Raw genomic sequence first — 18107 nt, 5'->3', positions numbered from 1 at the left:
TCCTTTCCACACAGTCTCACACTGACTCCTCCCAATGCCCACACAGCCAGTATTACAATCCCCTCTACAGCCTAGGGTTGGTCTCCTCATCAAAGAATCTGTGACAAAGGCTCACCGGGACAGCATTCTCATGCCATTTTGCTGATGAGGAAACCGAGGTTAAAAATGTGAGGTGACTCAGCCAAGGTCACAGAGCTAGCAAGTGGCAGAGCTCAGAAAAAAACCTAGAATGTTTGACTTCTTGTCAAGTGTTCTTTATTCAACACTGACACCTAAAAAAAATGGAGGGGGGCCCTTTGCAGAGGCAGGGATGGGAGTCCGTGTTACCCAGCTCCTCCCTGGGGTGAAAGAAGAAGTCCTGGAATTGGGGGTCACCCTGGTCTTGGCTCTAACTTCTGGAGGGACTCAGGCCACTGTCATCCTGGAGGTTTAGTTCAACATCACACTTTGGGAAATGTGGCCATTTCTAGACCATCCTACCCTGACCAGGTGCTGGATTAGTGACTCCCAGGGCATCACACACACAATGTCAAGGAAAGTCCTTGGGCAGTGGGACAAGTAGAAAGGTAGTCAACCACTCGTATTCAACTTGAGCCTTTCCCTTTCTCCTCCATCCTATAGAGCCGCGCTGCCCAATACGCAAGTTGCTAGCTACATGTGGCTATTGAGCACTTGGAATATAGGTAGTCTGAATTGGGACACACTGGATATTAAAGACATAATCTGGACTTTAGGAGAATATAGAATTTATTAGATATGGGATACAAAATAAAACCCATCCAAAGCTCTCTTTATTTCCATGGGCTTTTCCACCAAAATCTCCTAAAATCATTTCACACCACAAAATCACTAGCAAAGATTAAAGATATGCAAAGCTCCCAGAAATGACAGATGCTCAGTGGAAGGAGGGCGATGATGGGGTCAGATGAGCTCATTCCTGGAGCCTCACTGTTTGCTCTGTCACAGCAGCAGGTAAATACTACACCAGAGGCTGATGTCAGGGACATACTAAGCATGTGATTGGCTGGAACTTCTGGTTGAGGGAAGAGTGGGTGGACCACTTATTCCCCCAGTAGGAGCTTCATTTGCTTCTCCACCAAATACTGCTTCTGCTCCAAGAGTGCCTGTGAGAACCGGTTCATGGCTGGAGGATCCAAATGGAGACAGAGAGAAAGAAAGACTTAGTAGGTTCGCAGGTCATGGTAGACCATCACGGCGCCTCTCGTTCAGGGATGCTGAACTTCAGCCTGATCTTCTTTGGGATGCATTTCCAAGTCAACCCACCACATCCCCAATGGTTCTTTTTCAGCTTCACTGTCACAGCATCAGATTGCCAGACACCTTCGTGTCTCATATAAAATCCTATAACCTGGCGATAGACTTGGACTCATCACGGTTTCTATTACACTAGTGTTCCTTCACTAGGTCTGTTCTCCTCCATAGCTCAGAATTTATTTTTATAACATAAACGCTCTTTCTTCACTGCTGTATTCCCAGCAGGCAGAACAGTGTCCAGCACGTGGTGAGATGCAACAGGTCATTGTTAAATGAATGTCATGTTCTCATAACCTTCAGAGGAGAATCTGACTCCATCGAATAACATCCAGGGACATCCATGATCATCTCTGCCTGTCTATCTCACCTACTAACTCCAGCCCCACAGGGCAGATGACCACTTCTGATTAGTTCCAATGCCCTGCTCAATGGCAAGTTATGTAATCCCTGTTTGCAAAGGAACTTAATCAAAATATGAAAGTGCAAACTATCTATAACAGGCATCCTCAAACTACGGCCCGCGGGCCACAGGCGGGTGTTTTTGCCGTTTTGGGTTTTTTTACTTCAAAATAAGATATGTGCAGTGTGCATAGGAATTTGTTCATAGTTTTTTAAAACTATAGTCCGGCCGTCCAACGGTCTGAGGGACAGTGAACTGGCCCCCTGTTTAAAAAGTTTGAGGACCCCAGGTCTATAGTATAGATTAGCTGAAGCTATAGCTAATAAAGGCCAATAAGGGAAGACTCAGCTATTGGACTACAGGAGTGGAAGACACCAGGATTGGAATGTCAGCACCACTCACCGACTTCCAGGCGCTGGGGCTTATCCGTAAAGGTGAGGCGGAACCAGCCAGGCTCCTTACACTTGTAGGCCTTGCCAGGGGACAAGAGGAGCTTGCTGTCCTTGAAGCGACGATAAAGGAGCTGCTCTTCCTCAAATGTGCATGGGTCCAGGTACTAGGGAAGGCAGGGGGACAGAGCTGAGCCCAAGACCTATCAGGCAGGTCTGCCCAGGGACACCTTTCCTCACTCCCAGAGCTCACCTCTTTCAAGTTGACCCAGATATAGAGGCCAGAGCCACGATTGAGAAAAGGGACCTTCATTGTCTTCAGGTTGTTGGTGATGTACCTGTGAGCCTCCTGCATCCGGGAGCGGTTAGTGGGCAGGTACACGTTGTCAATCCATTCTGGATGGTGATAGGGGAGAATGCTGTCACAGGTCCTCTGGCACAGAACTGCCAAGAATTCTTTGCCACATGCTCCCTACCTGGGCTTCCTGGCAGCTATTTCTGTCCAAGACTGCCTCTGTACTATATTTGAGCTGATGGTATCCATATTCAAAACTCACCTCCTACCTACCTACCTACAGCTCTGGAGGAGACCCTAGGCTTCTCAGTAAACCTGTAGAAGTGTTCTGTTTCAGTTTATAGCTCTGACACTAAGAGTCAGGGCATCCCCCTATAATGGGTGGATGCTGCTGTTGTCAAATGAGCAGAAAGCAGCAACTGACAGCTCCCCCTACTTCCTTCCTTACAACCTCACACGGTGGGCTTTGAGGTATTTGGTGATGATCTTAGCCCAGTTGTTCTCAGCATTGGCAGCACATAGAACCACCAGGGGAGCCTGTGAAAATCCTCATGGCCAGGTTATATCTCCAGATCACCTAAGTCAGAATCTTTGGGGTGGAGCCCACACATTGGCATTTAAGCTCCCCATGTAATTCCCATGTGCTTCCCAAATTGATAGCCATGTTCATGGGGCTGTGAACCAGGTTTCTGCCAAATATCAAAGGGCCTGGCACCACGTAGGGAAACAGGTCATTGGATTTCTCCTATCTACCCTTTTACTCACCCAAAGATGGAAGTAAGTTGTTTTCTCAACCAGACTATTTGGTTACCGTATTTTCCAGCGTATAAGACAACTGGGCGTATAGAAGATTTTCCTGGGTTAAAAAAATCGTCTTATATGCCGGAAAATACGGTACTTTCATTTATTTAATTATATACCAGCTTTTAATTTAAATCTGATAGACTGGCATCTGTTCTACTAGAGGGAATTAAAAGGAGGGGCCCTTCTCTATGTTTGGGCCATGGCACTAAAGGGGGAAGTTCTCCCTGAAGCCAGCATTCACGGCAGATCCAAGGGGCAGAAGAACCCACGGGCCATAGATGTAGCCACAGCAACTTGCCCAATGGCAGCGCTCCCTTGGCCACCTTGGAAGATGAAGTTAAGTCATAGATGAGGAATCAGGGCGCTTGTTTCTTTGTAATCTTTGCCTGAGCAAATAGAAAATTGGAAAGGGAAAAGAGGCCTTGACATAGGACAGATTACTGAAGTTCCCCCTGAGGTCTGCATATAATTGTCTATCTCCTTTCCAGGCGGAGCACGAGCTAACAGACAGCCAGAAATTAAAGCCCATCCTGGCTTTTAGACCAGCGCCTCCCTCTTCTGTCTACACCCTAGTGCCCCCTGTGAGCTGCATCCTGCCTTCCTTCAAACTTCCTGTCCTCCACCATGACACCTGAGACAGCGAACAGGATGTCAGGGGACTGAAGGCATGTCAGAGGCCCAAGCAGACCCAGGAATCCCCCATGGCCCTGATCACCGAGATGTCTGGATGGAGCTCAGTACCTCTGTCCTGGAGCAGCCGACACAGCTTGTGCTGGGTGATGCCAGAGATGCTGTGGAGGAAGCCAAAAGCACCCACAACAGAGGCCACCTCCTTGTTGTGAGTGTACAAAGTGCCAAAACGGAAGCCAGAGATCCCAAAACCCTAGGGAAGAGAGGGGAACCTTCTCGGTCTGCCTTCTTCTCTTGGTTCCTCTTCCTTCCCAACCCAAGGACAGGCAACTGGGACTCACCTTACTGGTGCCCCAGATCACATGGGTCCTGTTGCGGTCAGGCAAACTGGAGAAGAGACAGTACAATCAAGGTTATGGAGAAACTAGAGGCCCAGTGCACGAAATTCGTGCATGGGGGCGGGGTCCCTCAGCCTGGCCTGCACCCTCTCCAATCTGGGACCACTCAGGGTTATGTCCGATGGCCGGTTTAGGCCCCATCCCACAGGGGCCTAAAACCGGCAGTTGGACATCCCTCTCGCAATCCAGGACCGCTGGCTCCTAATCACTTGCTTGCCTACCGGCTTGATTGTTGCCTAACCATTCCCCTGCCAGCCTGATGGCCCCCAACTGCTCTCCCTTGCTGGCCTGATCACCCTTAACCACCTCTGCCTTGGCCCCCACTACCTTGGCTTTGTCTGGAAGGAAGTCGGACAGTAGGAAGATGTCTGGTCTCCTGGTCTAATTAGCATGTTACCCTTTTATTATATAGTATAGATATTTGAAGGATAAAGAATTGGGGTCTTTGTGTGAAAAGGAGGAAATCAACTTGAGGTCCTTCCTCAACAGAAGGGCCTACAGGGTAAAATTTCAAAACTCAATTGCCCCAGTTAAGCCAAGAAATGAATACAAGGTATTTTGGGGGAATAAGATGAGAGGGCTCTCAATTGCCTATTGAATAAAATCAGGACCCTCAGCCTGGCTTGTGGGCCTGCCTCCATCTGGTCCCAAGCCACTTCCTGTTAGTTGGTTCTTCACACATGAGGTACACCCACCATTTCTAAAACGTGCTCTCTTCTTACTGCTCCACCCATGTTAATACTTTTACTTCATCCAGGAATGCCATTTCCTTGCTTTGGCTGTTAGAATCCTATCCTAGGGCCAAATACTGTTCTTAAAAAGTTCTGCCCCATTTCTACATTTTCCATAGGAACCTTTCAAGAGGTTCCTACATGGAACTTCAGCAGGACTTCATCTTGACTTTTTAAAAATATATTTTTTTATTGATTTTTAGAGAGAGAGGAAAGAAGGGAGAAAAAGAAACATCTATGTGAGAGCAGAGCATCCATCAATCAGCTGCCTCCTGCACACCCCTTACTGGGAATCCAGCCTTCAGCCTGGGCATGTGCCCTGACCAGGAAGTGAACCAGCAATCTTTTAGGAGGACACCCAACCAACTGAGCTACACTGGCCAGGCCATCTTGATTTTTGATAGTGCACTGTCCACCTTGCCCTCAGATTTTCTCATGTACAAAATGGCATTTAGAAGAGAAGACACTTGAGAGGTTGGATGAGGCCTTGCTAGTTTTCATATCCCAGTTGGTACTTATTTTAGTTCCAAGCACTTAGCCAATTAAATTTAAGGCACATAAACTGATCCAGCAAAGCAGTTTATGATTCTCATTCCCACTCAAGCTGAGACCAACTCACCTTTCCATGCTAAGAACACTGTGGAATGGGATGGATTCATCAAACACAGTCCCCATGTATATCTCATCAACAATCACATGAAGGTTGTAGCTACAAGTTAAGCAGGAAAGTGAAAACATCAAGGTTGTCTCTCTAATCTTAACTCACTTTCTTTTATGGTCAATTCTGGATACAGATCAGATTCTCCTACTGCACCAGCAGCCCATCCACCAAAGATCATGAAGGCAGAGGGGCTGGTACACCAGAAAGGACCTTACACATGGCTAGGGCGTACTTGGAAGGCATAGAGCCCAAAAGACACACATGGGAAAATCTTACTGAACCTTTCAATCCTCAAGCAGAGACCACTTTGTGGTGTTAAGTGGGTTAAGACTTATATGCACATTGTGTTTATTCTCCCATTGGCCCTCTGAGGCAGTACTGTTCTCTCCATTTCACAGACGAGGAAACTGGTTTCTGAGACAAAGTTAATACCCTCTATTAGCAGTTTTGGGAGCCGGAACTTGAACCCAATTCTGTCAAATTCTATCTAGCCCAGGACTTCCTACATTCTTCCTCTTGTCCCCATGCTCTGCTATTGATTGCTCTGGGTTATATGAGCTTGGAAAAGTGCATCTCTTCTAGAAAATAGAAGACTATCTACGCTCATTAACAGGGCTGTTTCTGGACTCCAGACATGTCAAATATGAAATGTTCTTAGGAATAGGACATTTCTTCATCTTCATTCCACATCATACGATAGTCTCTCTTTCCTGGCACCTCAGGCCAAGTAGTTTGGAAGTGGATTCTGGGAAAGTGCTCATTCTAGAAGTGGATAGGCAACAAAATGATAGTATGATTGTTACATAGGTGTCTGCACATGGACAAACACTAGAAAGAAATTGAGAAAAAGAGATTGGTGGAAGCTGTAGCATGTGGTTGCATTTTCCTTCATTCCCATTTTAGTTAGTTGTACAACACTTTGCAGAGTACAATAAGCAGTAAGCATAGTTAGGGAAAAATATTTCTGGTTGTGTCTTCTTGTCCATGACCAATGGCAATTTGTTTAATTTCAAGGGGTAAACTCCTACCTCTTGGCAAATTCCAGGTATTCCTTTAGTGAGTCCCGAGAGTAGATGTCTCCCAGAGGATTATTGGGGTTGGTGAGAACAAGACCTTTGACCTTTTTCCCCTGAAAGAACCAAACATAACCCAATGAACACAAATACTTCACATCTACTTCACATTCAGCCAATGTCAGTCAGGACACGCAATATAGGTCACATAATCAAGGTCTAGGCTTGATCTTGAAGCACCTCTCATACTGCCCCCAGGGCAGAGCAGGAAGTAGCACTGGGGACTGCCAGTGAGAAGGCTCAGGGCTCCCAGAGGGACATGTCCCTGGGACTCTGCCTCTTCTGAAGAAGTAGCCTACACGGTCTTGCTGAGGAAGTTCTAGCAGAGTCTCAGCACTGAACCCCCTTTAGGGGCAGCAGTGCCATCCTGAGCCATGGTCCTCTCCTTACCTTAAGCCTAGCCTCAAGCAGGGCTTTCTCCAACTTGTCCACAGTCAGCTGGAATGGTTGGGTGTTGGCCTCAGTGATCTGGAACACAAACACTGCCTGAGGACCGCCCATCTGAAAGCTTCTAAGCTTTGATCCCTCATTCCCACAAACCGTGAACAATCCTTGGCCTTCATACCCAGGGTACCAGTCCCATGGGCCTTCTTTGCCCTGATTTCCTTATCCTTGCCCAACATCACTTATATGAGAGGAAAGCAAGCCCCCCTACCCCACCTTCAAATGCCTTCCAGAACATTCCATTGCATAAATGGGCTGAGCAGGGAAAGGGCCCCATTCTGACCTCACTGTCCAGGTGCACATGAATCAGCTCAACATTCACATATAGGCTGGAAGAAAACGTGAAGCCAGAATAGAAGGGGGTGGGGATCAGAAAGGTATCTGGAAGCACAGGGAGACAAGGCTGTCAGTCCAGGGTCTCTCGGTCAGAACCTACCACACACCCCAGACCAGCAGCAACTCTACCAACAGGATGGCTTACTTGGCCAATTCCTCCTACTTGGGGATTAATACTTTGGGGCTCAGGCTCTGTAAAAGGTAGCTATTCTTATAAACAATATTTGGGGAACAAAACTCTCGTGTCGTCCTTGGGGCCTCACTAGAGGAGGAGACAAGGAAAGAACAGTGTTCTGAATGGCTCAAAAACCAGGGCACAAATCAAGCCAGCCCTCCTAGCAGGGTGAGCACTGGGCACTCACAAATTCTGGTCAGCTCCAGAGCAAACACCGGAGGCTGCTTCTCCACATGACTCAGGTTATCTGCAACTAGTGGCCTCATGCATTCTTCTCTTCCCATCATTTGGCCTTATTGATGAGCTAACCAAAGACCTACTGGCTTGAATGAAACTGGCCACCTTGGTAACTACCTTCCATGCAGCCAAAGTTCATTAAAGTCTGAGACTCTTGTTTGGGCATTGTTAAGAGGGACATTGAGAACAGATCTCTCAGCCTTACTTGATCTAGAATTAATTAGACATTATTTTTTAGGAGGTGGTGATAGAAATTCTATATAGTTTAATCCAGTTTACCAGGGCTCTCTGTATTGGAGTTGAGCCCCAAGTCCCAGCTAATAATATAATGGGTTGGCTCCCACCATCACCATCCTTAGGGCATATCTCCTTGAGGACTCTCCCATGATTTCCTTCCTCATTAAGTGGGGATGCAAATCCCTCACGCCTACAGAAGTAGGAAGATGTTCTAACCAGTGTAGGAGAGTCCTAGCACATTAGGGGAAGGGCCTGAGTCAAGATGTTTTTCTTCTCTGAGGCCTAGTGCCTGTGTGCTGCTATTTCCCTGAGGGAAAACAGAGCCCGTCAACTTACCGCCTGGATTACATAGCACCAAGGTCAATGCAGAGAAGATAGCACAGCAGCCACTTAGAACAACCACCTGAAGAAGATGCACAGAACGCAGAAGTCAATCCCCATGTATGAAGGGCTAGTACCCATTGGCTTTTACTTTGTCTTGACACTGATGGGTCTCTGCTGGTTCTCCCTGGACCCTCTGGAAAATGCAGAGTCCCTCAAGAATACAGCCTTCCACTAGGACAGCAGTGAGGCTGGGAAACTGACTCACATTTTCTGGATCAAGCTGCTCAGGTGCCTTGCAGTAGTGGGTCAGGAACCGGGCTACTTCTTCCCTCAGGCTATGGAGAGACCCAGAGAGATCTTGTGGTTCCCAGGTCTAGACTGCAGTCTTTTCCAAAGGGCAAAGAGTCTAAATATGCTTCAGGGATTCTGACAGAGGCTATCAGTTCCCTGGGTTACATATGGTAAATCTCGCCAGGATCTCAAGCCTTTGGAATTAAACAGCAATGCCATTTGTACTACAGCAGGCTACCTCCAAATGTTGAACTCTAGGCATTTTCTAGAAGTTGTTCCCCAAAGAAACGGAGGTAGCCAAGCAAGAATCTGATACTTTGAGCCCTTCCCTGCATGGTGCCTGTGGACCAGGAGGCCATAGATCTGGAAGTTACTTACAATGCATGTCCACTCCAATCAGGATATTGCAGAAGGTCATCATCAATGTAGTTCATGTCACTCCGACTCAACTGTTGACAAATAAAGCATGAGGACAGCCAGTCCAGGGAAGCCCCACAGTCTTCATCCTACTCCTAGGATGCAGGTGGGCATTTGCCGTACACCACAGGGCCTCCCAGAGGGCAATGGGCACACATGCTGCATGCTCCTGAATGAAGGAGGCCCTGATCTTCTTTCAGATCACACAAATGGATAACTTACTGAGACCTGCTTAATTAACAACCTCCCCAACCGTACACTTGGGCTAGGGGCTCCCTTGTCAGTCTACCCAAAGTATACCCATCCAAAGAATACATCTGAACACTCAGAAAATCCAGGAGATGACACGTGCTATTCTAGAAGCTGTTTCCCCACTCCCTTTCCCAATCACCTAAGTCCCACTCCTATAGCTGCCACATGCTAGGGGCCTGGGCCTGAATATGGGCCCCAGCAAGCCCAGAACTTGGCTTACCCTTTCAGTCAGCAGATCAATGCAGAGCTTGTTCTCACTGAGGCCAAGGTTAATGAAGCCCTGCAGATGGAAGGAATCTGAGATCAGTCCTCCTGCCCTGCCTAGATGAACCCTTTAAACATGTCAAAAAGTACTCTTCTCAGATGATTTCCAAAGGGGAGAGCTCACTGTCCCATGAGGCAATTCAATCCACGTTTATGTGTTTGAAAGTTTCCCACAGGCCCAAAATCATACAGCTTGCAATATCCCCCTTTAGAGCCACAGAGATAAATAATAGTTATATTACATACCAGCAACCAATCATTGGGTTCTTATTATGTGCCAGACACTAGACTAAGTGCTCCACGTGAGTTGCTTTCAATTTCACTATTCCTGAGAATAAAGTTCTAATATGGTCCCTACTTTTAAGTGAGTTAAACTAAGAAAGATTGAATAGCCTACTAGCCATAAGACCTTGGTGATGGGTAGACTTTACCTGCCAGCCCCCCAATCTGGATCCTTAAGCAGACCCTGCCTCATACCCATCTCTGTTATTTCCACCTCCATGTACAGGATTTTCAAGTTATTAGAGGAGCTACAGTTCTTCAGAGTCCCAGGGGGTATCTGACTCACTTGGCCCCCAGAAAAGCACATCGCCATTGAGCACATGTCACTCAGCTAGAAGCAGAGAGATGATATACTCGTGCTGCCCTCCACCCTCTGGCTGAAGAGCTGTTGTGAACATCCCTTGCTGGAAGCCTTTCATTGACTCCCTGTCACCCTTGGGATAATATCCTACCCCTGTCCACACTTCTTGTCACAGCCCTCATTGCCCCTACTCTATCCACATGGGCCTCCTTTTCCATTCACTCCAAGCCCTTCCCACCTAAAGCTTCACACATGTTATTGCTCCCCTCCCCAGAGAATCCCCCATCCCACCACCACCACCTTTAAGACAAAGCTGGCATCCCCTCAGTGCTCTCAGCAACATTATTGTTTCTTTCCCAATGGCTGATGACTATCATCCCTAGATTGAGTTCAATGAGGGCTGGTTCACGTACACCAGTGATGGCGAACCTATGACACGCGTGTCAACACTGACACGCGTAGCCATTTCTGATGACACGCGGCCGCATGCCGAGGATGAAACATTTGCTGCTCCTGAGGATGAAACATTTGCGACTAGAGTCTTGGAGTTAGTTTTTTCCTCAAAGTGACACACTACCCGAGTTACGCTCAGTTTTTTGGCGAAGTTTGACACACCAAGCTCAAAAGGTTGCCCATCACTGACTTACACCTATGACTACAGTGACTCCTAGAGGTAAGAGCAGGGATTAGGGAAAGAAACCAGAGGGGAAGAAGGTAACCCAGTCTCAGCCCTCCACCTTTCTTGGGCATGTCATTCTATTTTGTGCCCATCCCCTTATCCATAAAGAGAGAATGCCACCTACTTCATAAGGCCGGTAAGAGTAAGCGAGAGAGCACAGTATTTGGCACAGGACTCAGTAAATCCTAGTGACTGGGGCTCTCTAGTGTGCCCTTCCTGCCCCCCCACCCACCCACATCCTCACCAAGGTGTTCTTGTCCTCATCGTATTTATCTCCTTGGTAGGCTATGAAGTCCTGGAAGCTGGACTTGTATGAGGCAGCGATGTCAATCCCACGGTTGGATAGGTCACAGCTGACAACTGCAGTTTTTGAATCACTCAGTTGGTGACTTAGCTGGTCAGGCTTCCTGGGCAATTGGGCCTGCTGCCCATCACCACCCCTTGAGTCCAGGGAAAGGCGAGGCAGTTGGAGCTCCAGGCTACTTGTGGCACCAGCCTGTAAGAGGTTGACCACCTCACCAAGTAATTGGACGAGGATGGCTTCCTGCTCCCTGATGTCCTGACTCCGCCGTTGCTTCTCCTGCTCCAGGTCCTCCTGCAGGCGCATGATCTTCAGCTGCCTGGAGTACTCATCTATGATCTGCTGCAGGCACAGGATCAGCTCCATCACCCGGGGGTGGGGCTTCTGGGTTTTGAGGCCCTGGCCCTTCATCTGGCCACAGGGCTTGTGGAGGCTGTCTGATTGGTGACTCATAGTCTGGGTCTTGGTTGTGGTCTCAACAAGCTTTCCTGAACCTGCAGAGAAAGAGAGAGACCATGTACTGCAGCAACATAGACTCCCCCTGATCTCAGGCTGGCCTAGTGTCCTCCCTCATCCACACTAGGTTATAGAACTGAATTGGTTCTGAAAGAGTTACCTACTCATTCAAAGGCAATGCCTAAGTGGCCCCAGCCCAGATCCTTGGGCAATGTGCTTCCAGCATCAAGCCCTGATCATCAAAGCCCTCAAATAACCACCACAAGACAGAAAGAAGCAAAAACAACAAGAATAACATGAAAAACACATTAAGCCCAGTGGCATTATCACTTTTGAGGAGATTGTTAACATTGTCTGACAGGTGTGGCACCTGCCTAGTCTGTGCGCTGCAATGCTGATGGCCAACACCCTGGTGACGTCATAGATGATGTCAGCAGTGGTGCAGTGGAATGCCCAGCTAGTTAAGAACTACAAAGGAAAATGTTTCAATTAAAGATCATTTGACAACCAAAATTATATTTTTTATTTCTTAGGAAAAAAGAATCTTAGGGCTCACTTTGAGGAAAAGTGGAAACTGAACAGACAGGCTCTGAGTTCTCCACCCTGAGCTTCAACTAGAGCAATTCCTGCTTCATAGTGTTCTAAGAAAGGAGAGGGATGCTGCTGCTATAAGAAAGGAGAAGGAAGAAAAGGAGGGAGAATAAAGGAAGGGAGGGAGGGAGGGAAGGAGACAGGAAAGGAGGAAGGAAGGAAGAAAAGACAGACAAAAACCTTGTCACTTCTCTTATATGTTTGTGGCACCAACATTTCAAAATACTGGACACTATGCCCAACCTCTCCAAACTATGTTTGGTCAACTTGTGATGTTCCCATAGCAACCTATACTTCTAAGTGACAATACTTGTTCAGTGTCTGTATATATCGTTATATCCTTAGCACAGTGCCTGACACGTGGGTAACTAGTTGTTTAAAGTGGTTAGAATGAGCACCTCTACAGGCAAGTTTATGGAGCAGAAAATGGGGGTGAGGTCAACTAACCAAAAGAAGAATGTTTTCCTGGTAAAATGTGTTTTCTGATACAAGGTAACTGAGCATGCAGAAGGCCAGAAGGAAACCTGGCAGGTGGGCCTGTGCCAAGACCAGTCCTTTCTACTAAAAGAAAAAAAGTCTATGAATGATGCTTCCCATAAAGGCCATAATGTCCCTAAATTGTCTAGTGTTGAGTTACACCAACCTCTCCTCAAGTCTTTTGCCTATACCTCTGGTTTCAGTATTCCTCAGCTTCCAACCATCTACACCTCTCAAGCCACATGCAGGGGTTTTCTACAGCAGCTAGAGCAGTGTCTCAGAACGAGCCCAGCTGGTGCCAACAGCCCTCCGATAAGAGCTGAAGGACAGACAAACAGTAGAAGCCAAGAAGGGGACATGGACATGGGAAATGAACCAGCAACAAGCCGGTCTCGTGATCATTCATGATCTAGCACATGGGTATACTCTTCAGACCCAGGACACTCTGAAAGTCCCTTTTCCTAGTGCCCTACAAACCCTCTCCCTCTGCCTTGTCCTCCAGGCTTCCTTCCCCTTGCCCAGAGCCTCCCCTGGTGTCTCAGTATTCTAACCTAATTCGATTCTTCCTTCTTAGTGTGGCAGTACAATAAGGATCATAGAGTTTTCTTAACATGCATGGGAAACAAGGTGTTTGGGGATATGGATCCCTAATACTAGTGGCAAAATTGAAAGCTCAGGCCAAAGCAGCCTGGAGAAGCCTAGATTCTACTCTACAGTAACTATTCACCAATTGTCTGATGTCGGAAGAACTATTTCCCCTGTCCGGGCATCAGTTTTTCCATACGTAGATGAGAAGATACTTGCCTCAATTCAAGGTAATAAAACGGAAGCTCAATGAAGACAAGTAACTTCTATGGTTCCCCAGTAGAGCCAGGATTTAAGCCTCAGACCTCCCACGTTAACCCAGAACTCTCAGACGGAAGAGAGAACCAGCAGAAAACCAGCCCTTGCATGGACCGTTCCCTTCACCTCACATTCCCCCAGAGATTTCAGGTTCTAAAGTTGGACTACTATGTCCAACAATATTGTCATCTGGTCCTGTGGGTGACTCAGAGTCCTTGGACAGAAGCAAACAAATTTCTGGAAGTGGTTTAACTTAGCCCTCGAATTTCTCAAAGGGTCATTTTTGAGATACAGTGTCCAGTACACAGAACATCCAGCCACATGACCAAGCAGCATGAGCTAAAACCAGCACAGACAACAGAAAGACCAACTGGACTCCAGCTGCCAGGAATAGATTGTAAGATCATTGCTTTCCCATTCATGGGATGGGATCCATGAGTGGGCAGTGAGGTCTGGGTCCCCTTCTGGACTATAGGCTTTTCAGCTTCTACCATCGTTCCAAGGCACAGAGGGGGTTCTTGTTTAGGGTTTGATGATGGTTATTGGTCACTAACCAATGAGTGACTAAAGACGGGAATGGAGGAATCAATCAGTTTTTGGCCCCAGTGGAATGATTTGCCCAGAGGAAAACCCTCATGTTCCTCAACCTCCTCCATTTCCCACCACTCCCTCAGCTGATGCTCTCTCCTAGCAGTGGGGACCCCTCCCAGCACAGCGCTGTCCCATGGATTTGCCAAAAGGGGTCGCTGAATCCTAACTTTCCTTCCTGGCTCAGAAAACTCAGGGCAGCTATAGCTGAGGACTCAGAATCCAGGGTGAGAGTGGAAAGGCAAGGCGTGGGAAGGCCCAGAACTCCTCCTAGAGCCGCCAGTGTGTCTTCTGCAAGTATCATGTCCAATAAGGTACTGGGCACCTGGCTGGGCTCAGGCAATCCAATCCCGTTCTAACTCAAATCAACCCTTGTACTCTGAGGGCCTCTAGGATATTGGTCTTATAGGCAGGACCCCAGGCTCAGTGGTCACACAACTAGAAATCATCAGTGGAAGGATTAGATTCCAGATTTGGCAAATACTAGTTCCCTCCTCCACTCCCCTTCCAACCCAGTTCCTTTTGGCTTCTCTGTTCCAAGGGCAAAGCAAGATTCCAAGTCTGGCATCTGCCTTGGCCCAACTCAGAAGGCCTTGGTTCTCTTTGCTGGTGGGAAGGCGAGGAGGGAAGCAGAGTTCCTCCTCCAAGAACACTGCCTGGCTGCCCTCAGCTCCCCCGATCCTCTGATTTGCATCATGCTTGTTCCCTTGATTTCTATTCCCTGGGTTTTCAAGTAGTCACTTGCCCACAGGCAAATTCACTTTGGAGGGAGGAGCCTGGCAGACCCAGGTGTGAGGGTAAAAGGGGGAAGATTCAGCAAATGGTCCTCTGACCCAGCTCAGAGAGAGACAGCAATGAAACCGAGGATCTGGGGGGCCTACCCGAGAGGACCCGGCCTGTGCACTTTGTGTGGCCAGAACCTGGGAGTCCAATGATGGGGCTTTCTTTGCTGATGGGGGTCCTGAGTTCCACATACTGGGCCTCCCAACAATGCAGGGAGGAGAATGACCTTGGTCCCACTGACCCAGGGGATGCACGTCCATCATTAAGAACCTGTTTTGAGGCCCTGTGGATGGACCTCTCATCCCAGCCCTAATTTTTTCTGTATGTGCTTTGGTGTAAAAGGGATGAGAAGGTCCATGGCTTTCATCAGACTCCCCCAGAGACCCAGGGTCATTCTAAGGCAGGGGGGTTCTTCCAGGGAAAGCTCGATTAGAGCCCACCATCCGGGGTGCTCCCTGCCTCCTTTGCTCTCCCAACCCCCCCTCCCCGCCCCCCCCCCCCCCCACACACACACACACACCACTCCCCAATTCCTTTGCTTGGCTCCTCCATCACTTTCCTCTGCCTGGATTTCTTTTGATGGAGCATCTACTTCCTTCCAGCACTTAGTCCGCTGCCAGACTTCAATAGCCTCTTCAAATATGAGTAACCTGTTCTCCTTCCAGACCTGAGGCTCTGTTCAGTGAGTCTTTTCTGGGCTCTTTCTGTTTGCTTTTCCCAGGCTCTTCCTGCTTCTTCTGCCCCAGAGGAGGTGGTTCCAACCACCTGTCCTCCCCCGCCCAGGACTCAGTATAGTGCTTAGGCCACGAAGAAAGGGGTTTTGTTTCATTTCCACGGACACGATCTCTGCTTTGTCACCCACACTTCAGAGCCCAGGGCCCCCTTCAAGATCCCTGGTCCTGGAATAAAATCCAGGTGACCTGGGCCTGGGTGTGCTGGGGAGAATCAGGGGACGACAGCACGGGGCGCCTGGGGGCCTGGCTCCCTGAGGACAGTGCCGTAAGCATTGGCGGGCACTGAGCTCATCTGATGGCTATGGTCCTGAGAAGTTTCTCTTTCTGTGTGGGGTGTGGGGTGTGGGGTGAGGGGTGTGGGGTGTGGGGTGTGGGGTGGGCAGTGTGCTCTGTATGGAGCTGCTGTCAAGACCTGAGGTTCAAGGCACAGTTTAAGGCCCATCTCAGCCACTTACAAACCGTGTGGCTGTAAGTTATTAAGTATCTCTGGGATCAATGTCTCATCTGTGAAGAGACATGAGGGAACAGGGGTTCAGAGGATTAATGTGAAATAATGGATATAAATGTGAGCCTCTCTTTCCAGATTCTTTCCAGCCACCCACCAAACCATTCCTTCACCTGATCATTAAAATACTCATTCTTTCGATCCATTTTCATTGAGCCACCCCTCTCCTCCCCCCCTTCCTGTGCGCGCTCGCCAGTCTCCTGGGGCTGGGGCCATTTCAGGGAATATTCTGGAAGGTGCTGACTCCTCTCACCCGTTCCCAGAAGACCTAGATGATGACGAGTTGAGAGTTTCCACCGGACTTTTTCTTCCAGTCGCACCACGTTGCCCACTTCCTCCCACTGGGAAATCTCCTGCCGGGAAATCGCCTCCTTGTCCCCAGGAGCCCTGCTCTGACTTCCTCGCTTCTGCTGACCCGGGTCTTCCCTCAAAACCAGACTCTGCGGAGCTGGTCTCCCTCCTCCCTTCTCCCTAGGAATTCTGGGGCTGGGGCAAGGCCCAGCTACCCCCACCGGCCCACTGGGCTAAGTTCTCCTCAGAGTCAGAAGGCTTCTCGCACCCCAGAGCCCTTCAGAGAGCTGTTTCCCACGGCCCGGCCTCTGTGTGGGCGCATGTCCTGAGTCCTCTAGACGCTGTGCTGAGCGCTTTGCAACGTTACCCTGCCACCCTCGCAGCCCGGGGGCAGCAGTCACACCGGTGGCCACAACGGAGGCCCTGGGTGGTCTCCTCCCTGCCGGCTCTGGCTTGGCCATGTGACCTGAAGAGCTTGGGCCCTGGGTTTGTCCGACTGGAATGCTTGCCCTTAGCAGCCAGCTGCCATGCAGGAAAGCAGCTCATGCTGGGCTGTGGCGTGACCAGAGGCCCAGGGACAGTCTGAGGAATGAGAGGCGTCTAGCCCAGCCCAGCTCCGTGGAGCGCGCCTGATTTCAGCCACATGAGTAACTTCAGCAATAACACGCAGCCCCGATCGACTGCCCTCCTGAGCCCCACTGACCACGGACTCGAGAGAAGCAGCAAGTCGTCGTTGTTTTAAGCCAAGAAGTTCAGGGGGCGATTCCTTACACAGCCAGAGAAAACTGAGACAAACCGCCTGTCCTGGAGTCTATCATCATCCCATTGCACCGATGCTGAACCTGAGCTCAGAGAGCTTGAGTGCTTACCCTGAGGTTGCCCAGCGAGGAAGCGAGTGTGGAGGCTGGGAAACGGCACAGTGGGCAGCTTCGTGCACTGACAGCCCCTGTTCCCCAGGTCCAGCACAGCGTCCTGCTTCCCTGGCTGCTCCCAGCCCAGCACTGGGCACAGCAGGGGCACGAAGCCCAGCCTGCTCCCAGGACACTGCCCCCTCCCCCGCCAGCTCATCAGGCTCAAGGAGCCACCGGCCCGGCTGAGCCACTTTGGAATGGGCTGCAGGGCAGGGCTCTTGCTGCCCGACCTCTTGCTTCTCTCTTCTCAGCCAGGGCCACAGCCTGCGGCCCTCCCGCCTCCTCCCGCTCCTGCCCGCTGTCCTTCTCAGCTGTTTCCTCAAAGAGGAGGAGGTCTTTGCAATCCCATTTCAGTGTCTGCTTGTCCGAGGACATGAACTGCCACTGAGAAAGCCGAGGTGCTAACCCAGGGAGCCCCTGCCTTGGTTTCTCTCCAACATCTTAACGCTCAGGAAAAACAGGCATCTGCCAAGGTGGCCACCGCCCAGCCCTCAGAGTCCCTAAGGCCACAGTGAAGGAAGCTGCAAGAACAAGTAAACAAGGGGCAGGAACCCCCACAGACACTCTGGGGGAGCCAGGCAGACACCTGGCTCTTCAGGAGCAGACAGGGCCCAGGAGCCTCCAGATAGGACTGGGGATGGATGGCGGGGAGGGCAGGCTAACAGAGTGGTTTTGTTCTTATCTGCCCCAAGTCCTTTCCACACAGTCTCACACTGACTCCTCCCAAATGCC

At 49.4% G+C, this 18107-nt stretch overlaps 1 protein-coding gene across 1 annotated transcript; it reads right to left on the bottom strand.

Annotated features, from left to right (window-relative positions):
* Positions 1–903: 903 nt before the first annotated feature.
* On the bottom strand, positions 904–17445 carry ACCSL (1-aminocyclopropane-1-carboxylate synthase homolog (inactive) like). Its single transcript, XM_079788013.1, has 15 exons — positions 17334–17445; positions 11140–11690; positions 9590–9649; positions 9079–9149; positions 8675–8744; positions 8422–8488; positions 7384–7481; positions 7047–7124; positions 6612–6712; positions 5542–5631; positions 4135–4180; positions 3905–4046; positions 2318–2460; positions 2078–2231; positions 904–1144 (listed from the first exon to the last, which is right to left on the bottom strand). Exons 2-15 carry the CDS (start codon positions 11647–11649, stop codon positions 1062–1064), a joined length of 1713 nt encoding a protein of 570 aa, XP_079644139.1. The 5' UTR covers positions 11650–11690; positions 17334–17445; the 3' UTR covers positions 904–1061.
* Positions 17446–18107: the final 662 nt, after the last annotated feature.

This window comes from Cnephaeus nilssonii, assembly GCF_951640355.1.
Source record: "Cnephaeus nilssonii genome assembly, chromosome: 13".
In the NCBI taxonomy this organism is placed as follows: Eukaryota; Metazoa; Chordata; class Mammalia; order Chiroptera; family Vespertilionidae; genus Cnephaeus; species Cnephaeus nilssonii.
This window is presented reverse-complemented; position numbering and strand designations above follow the sequence as displayed.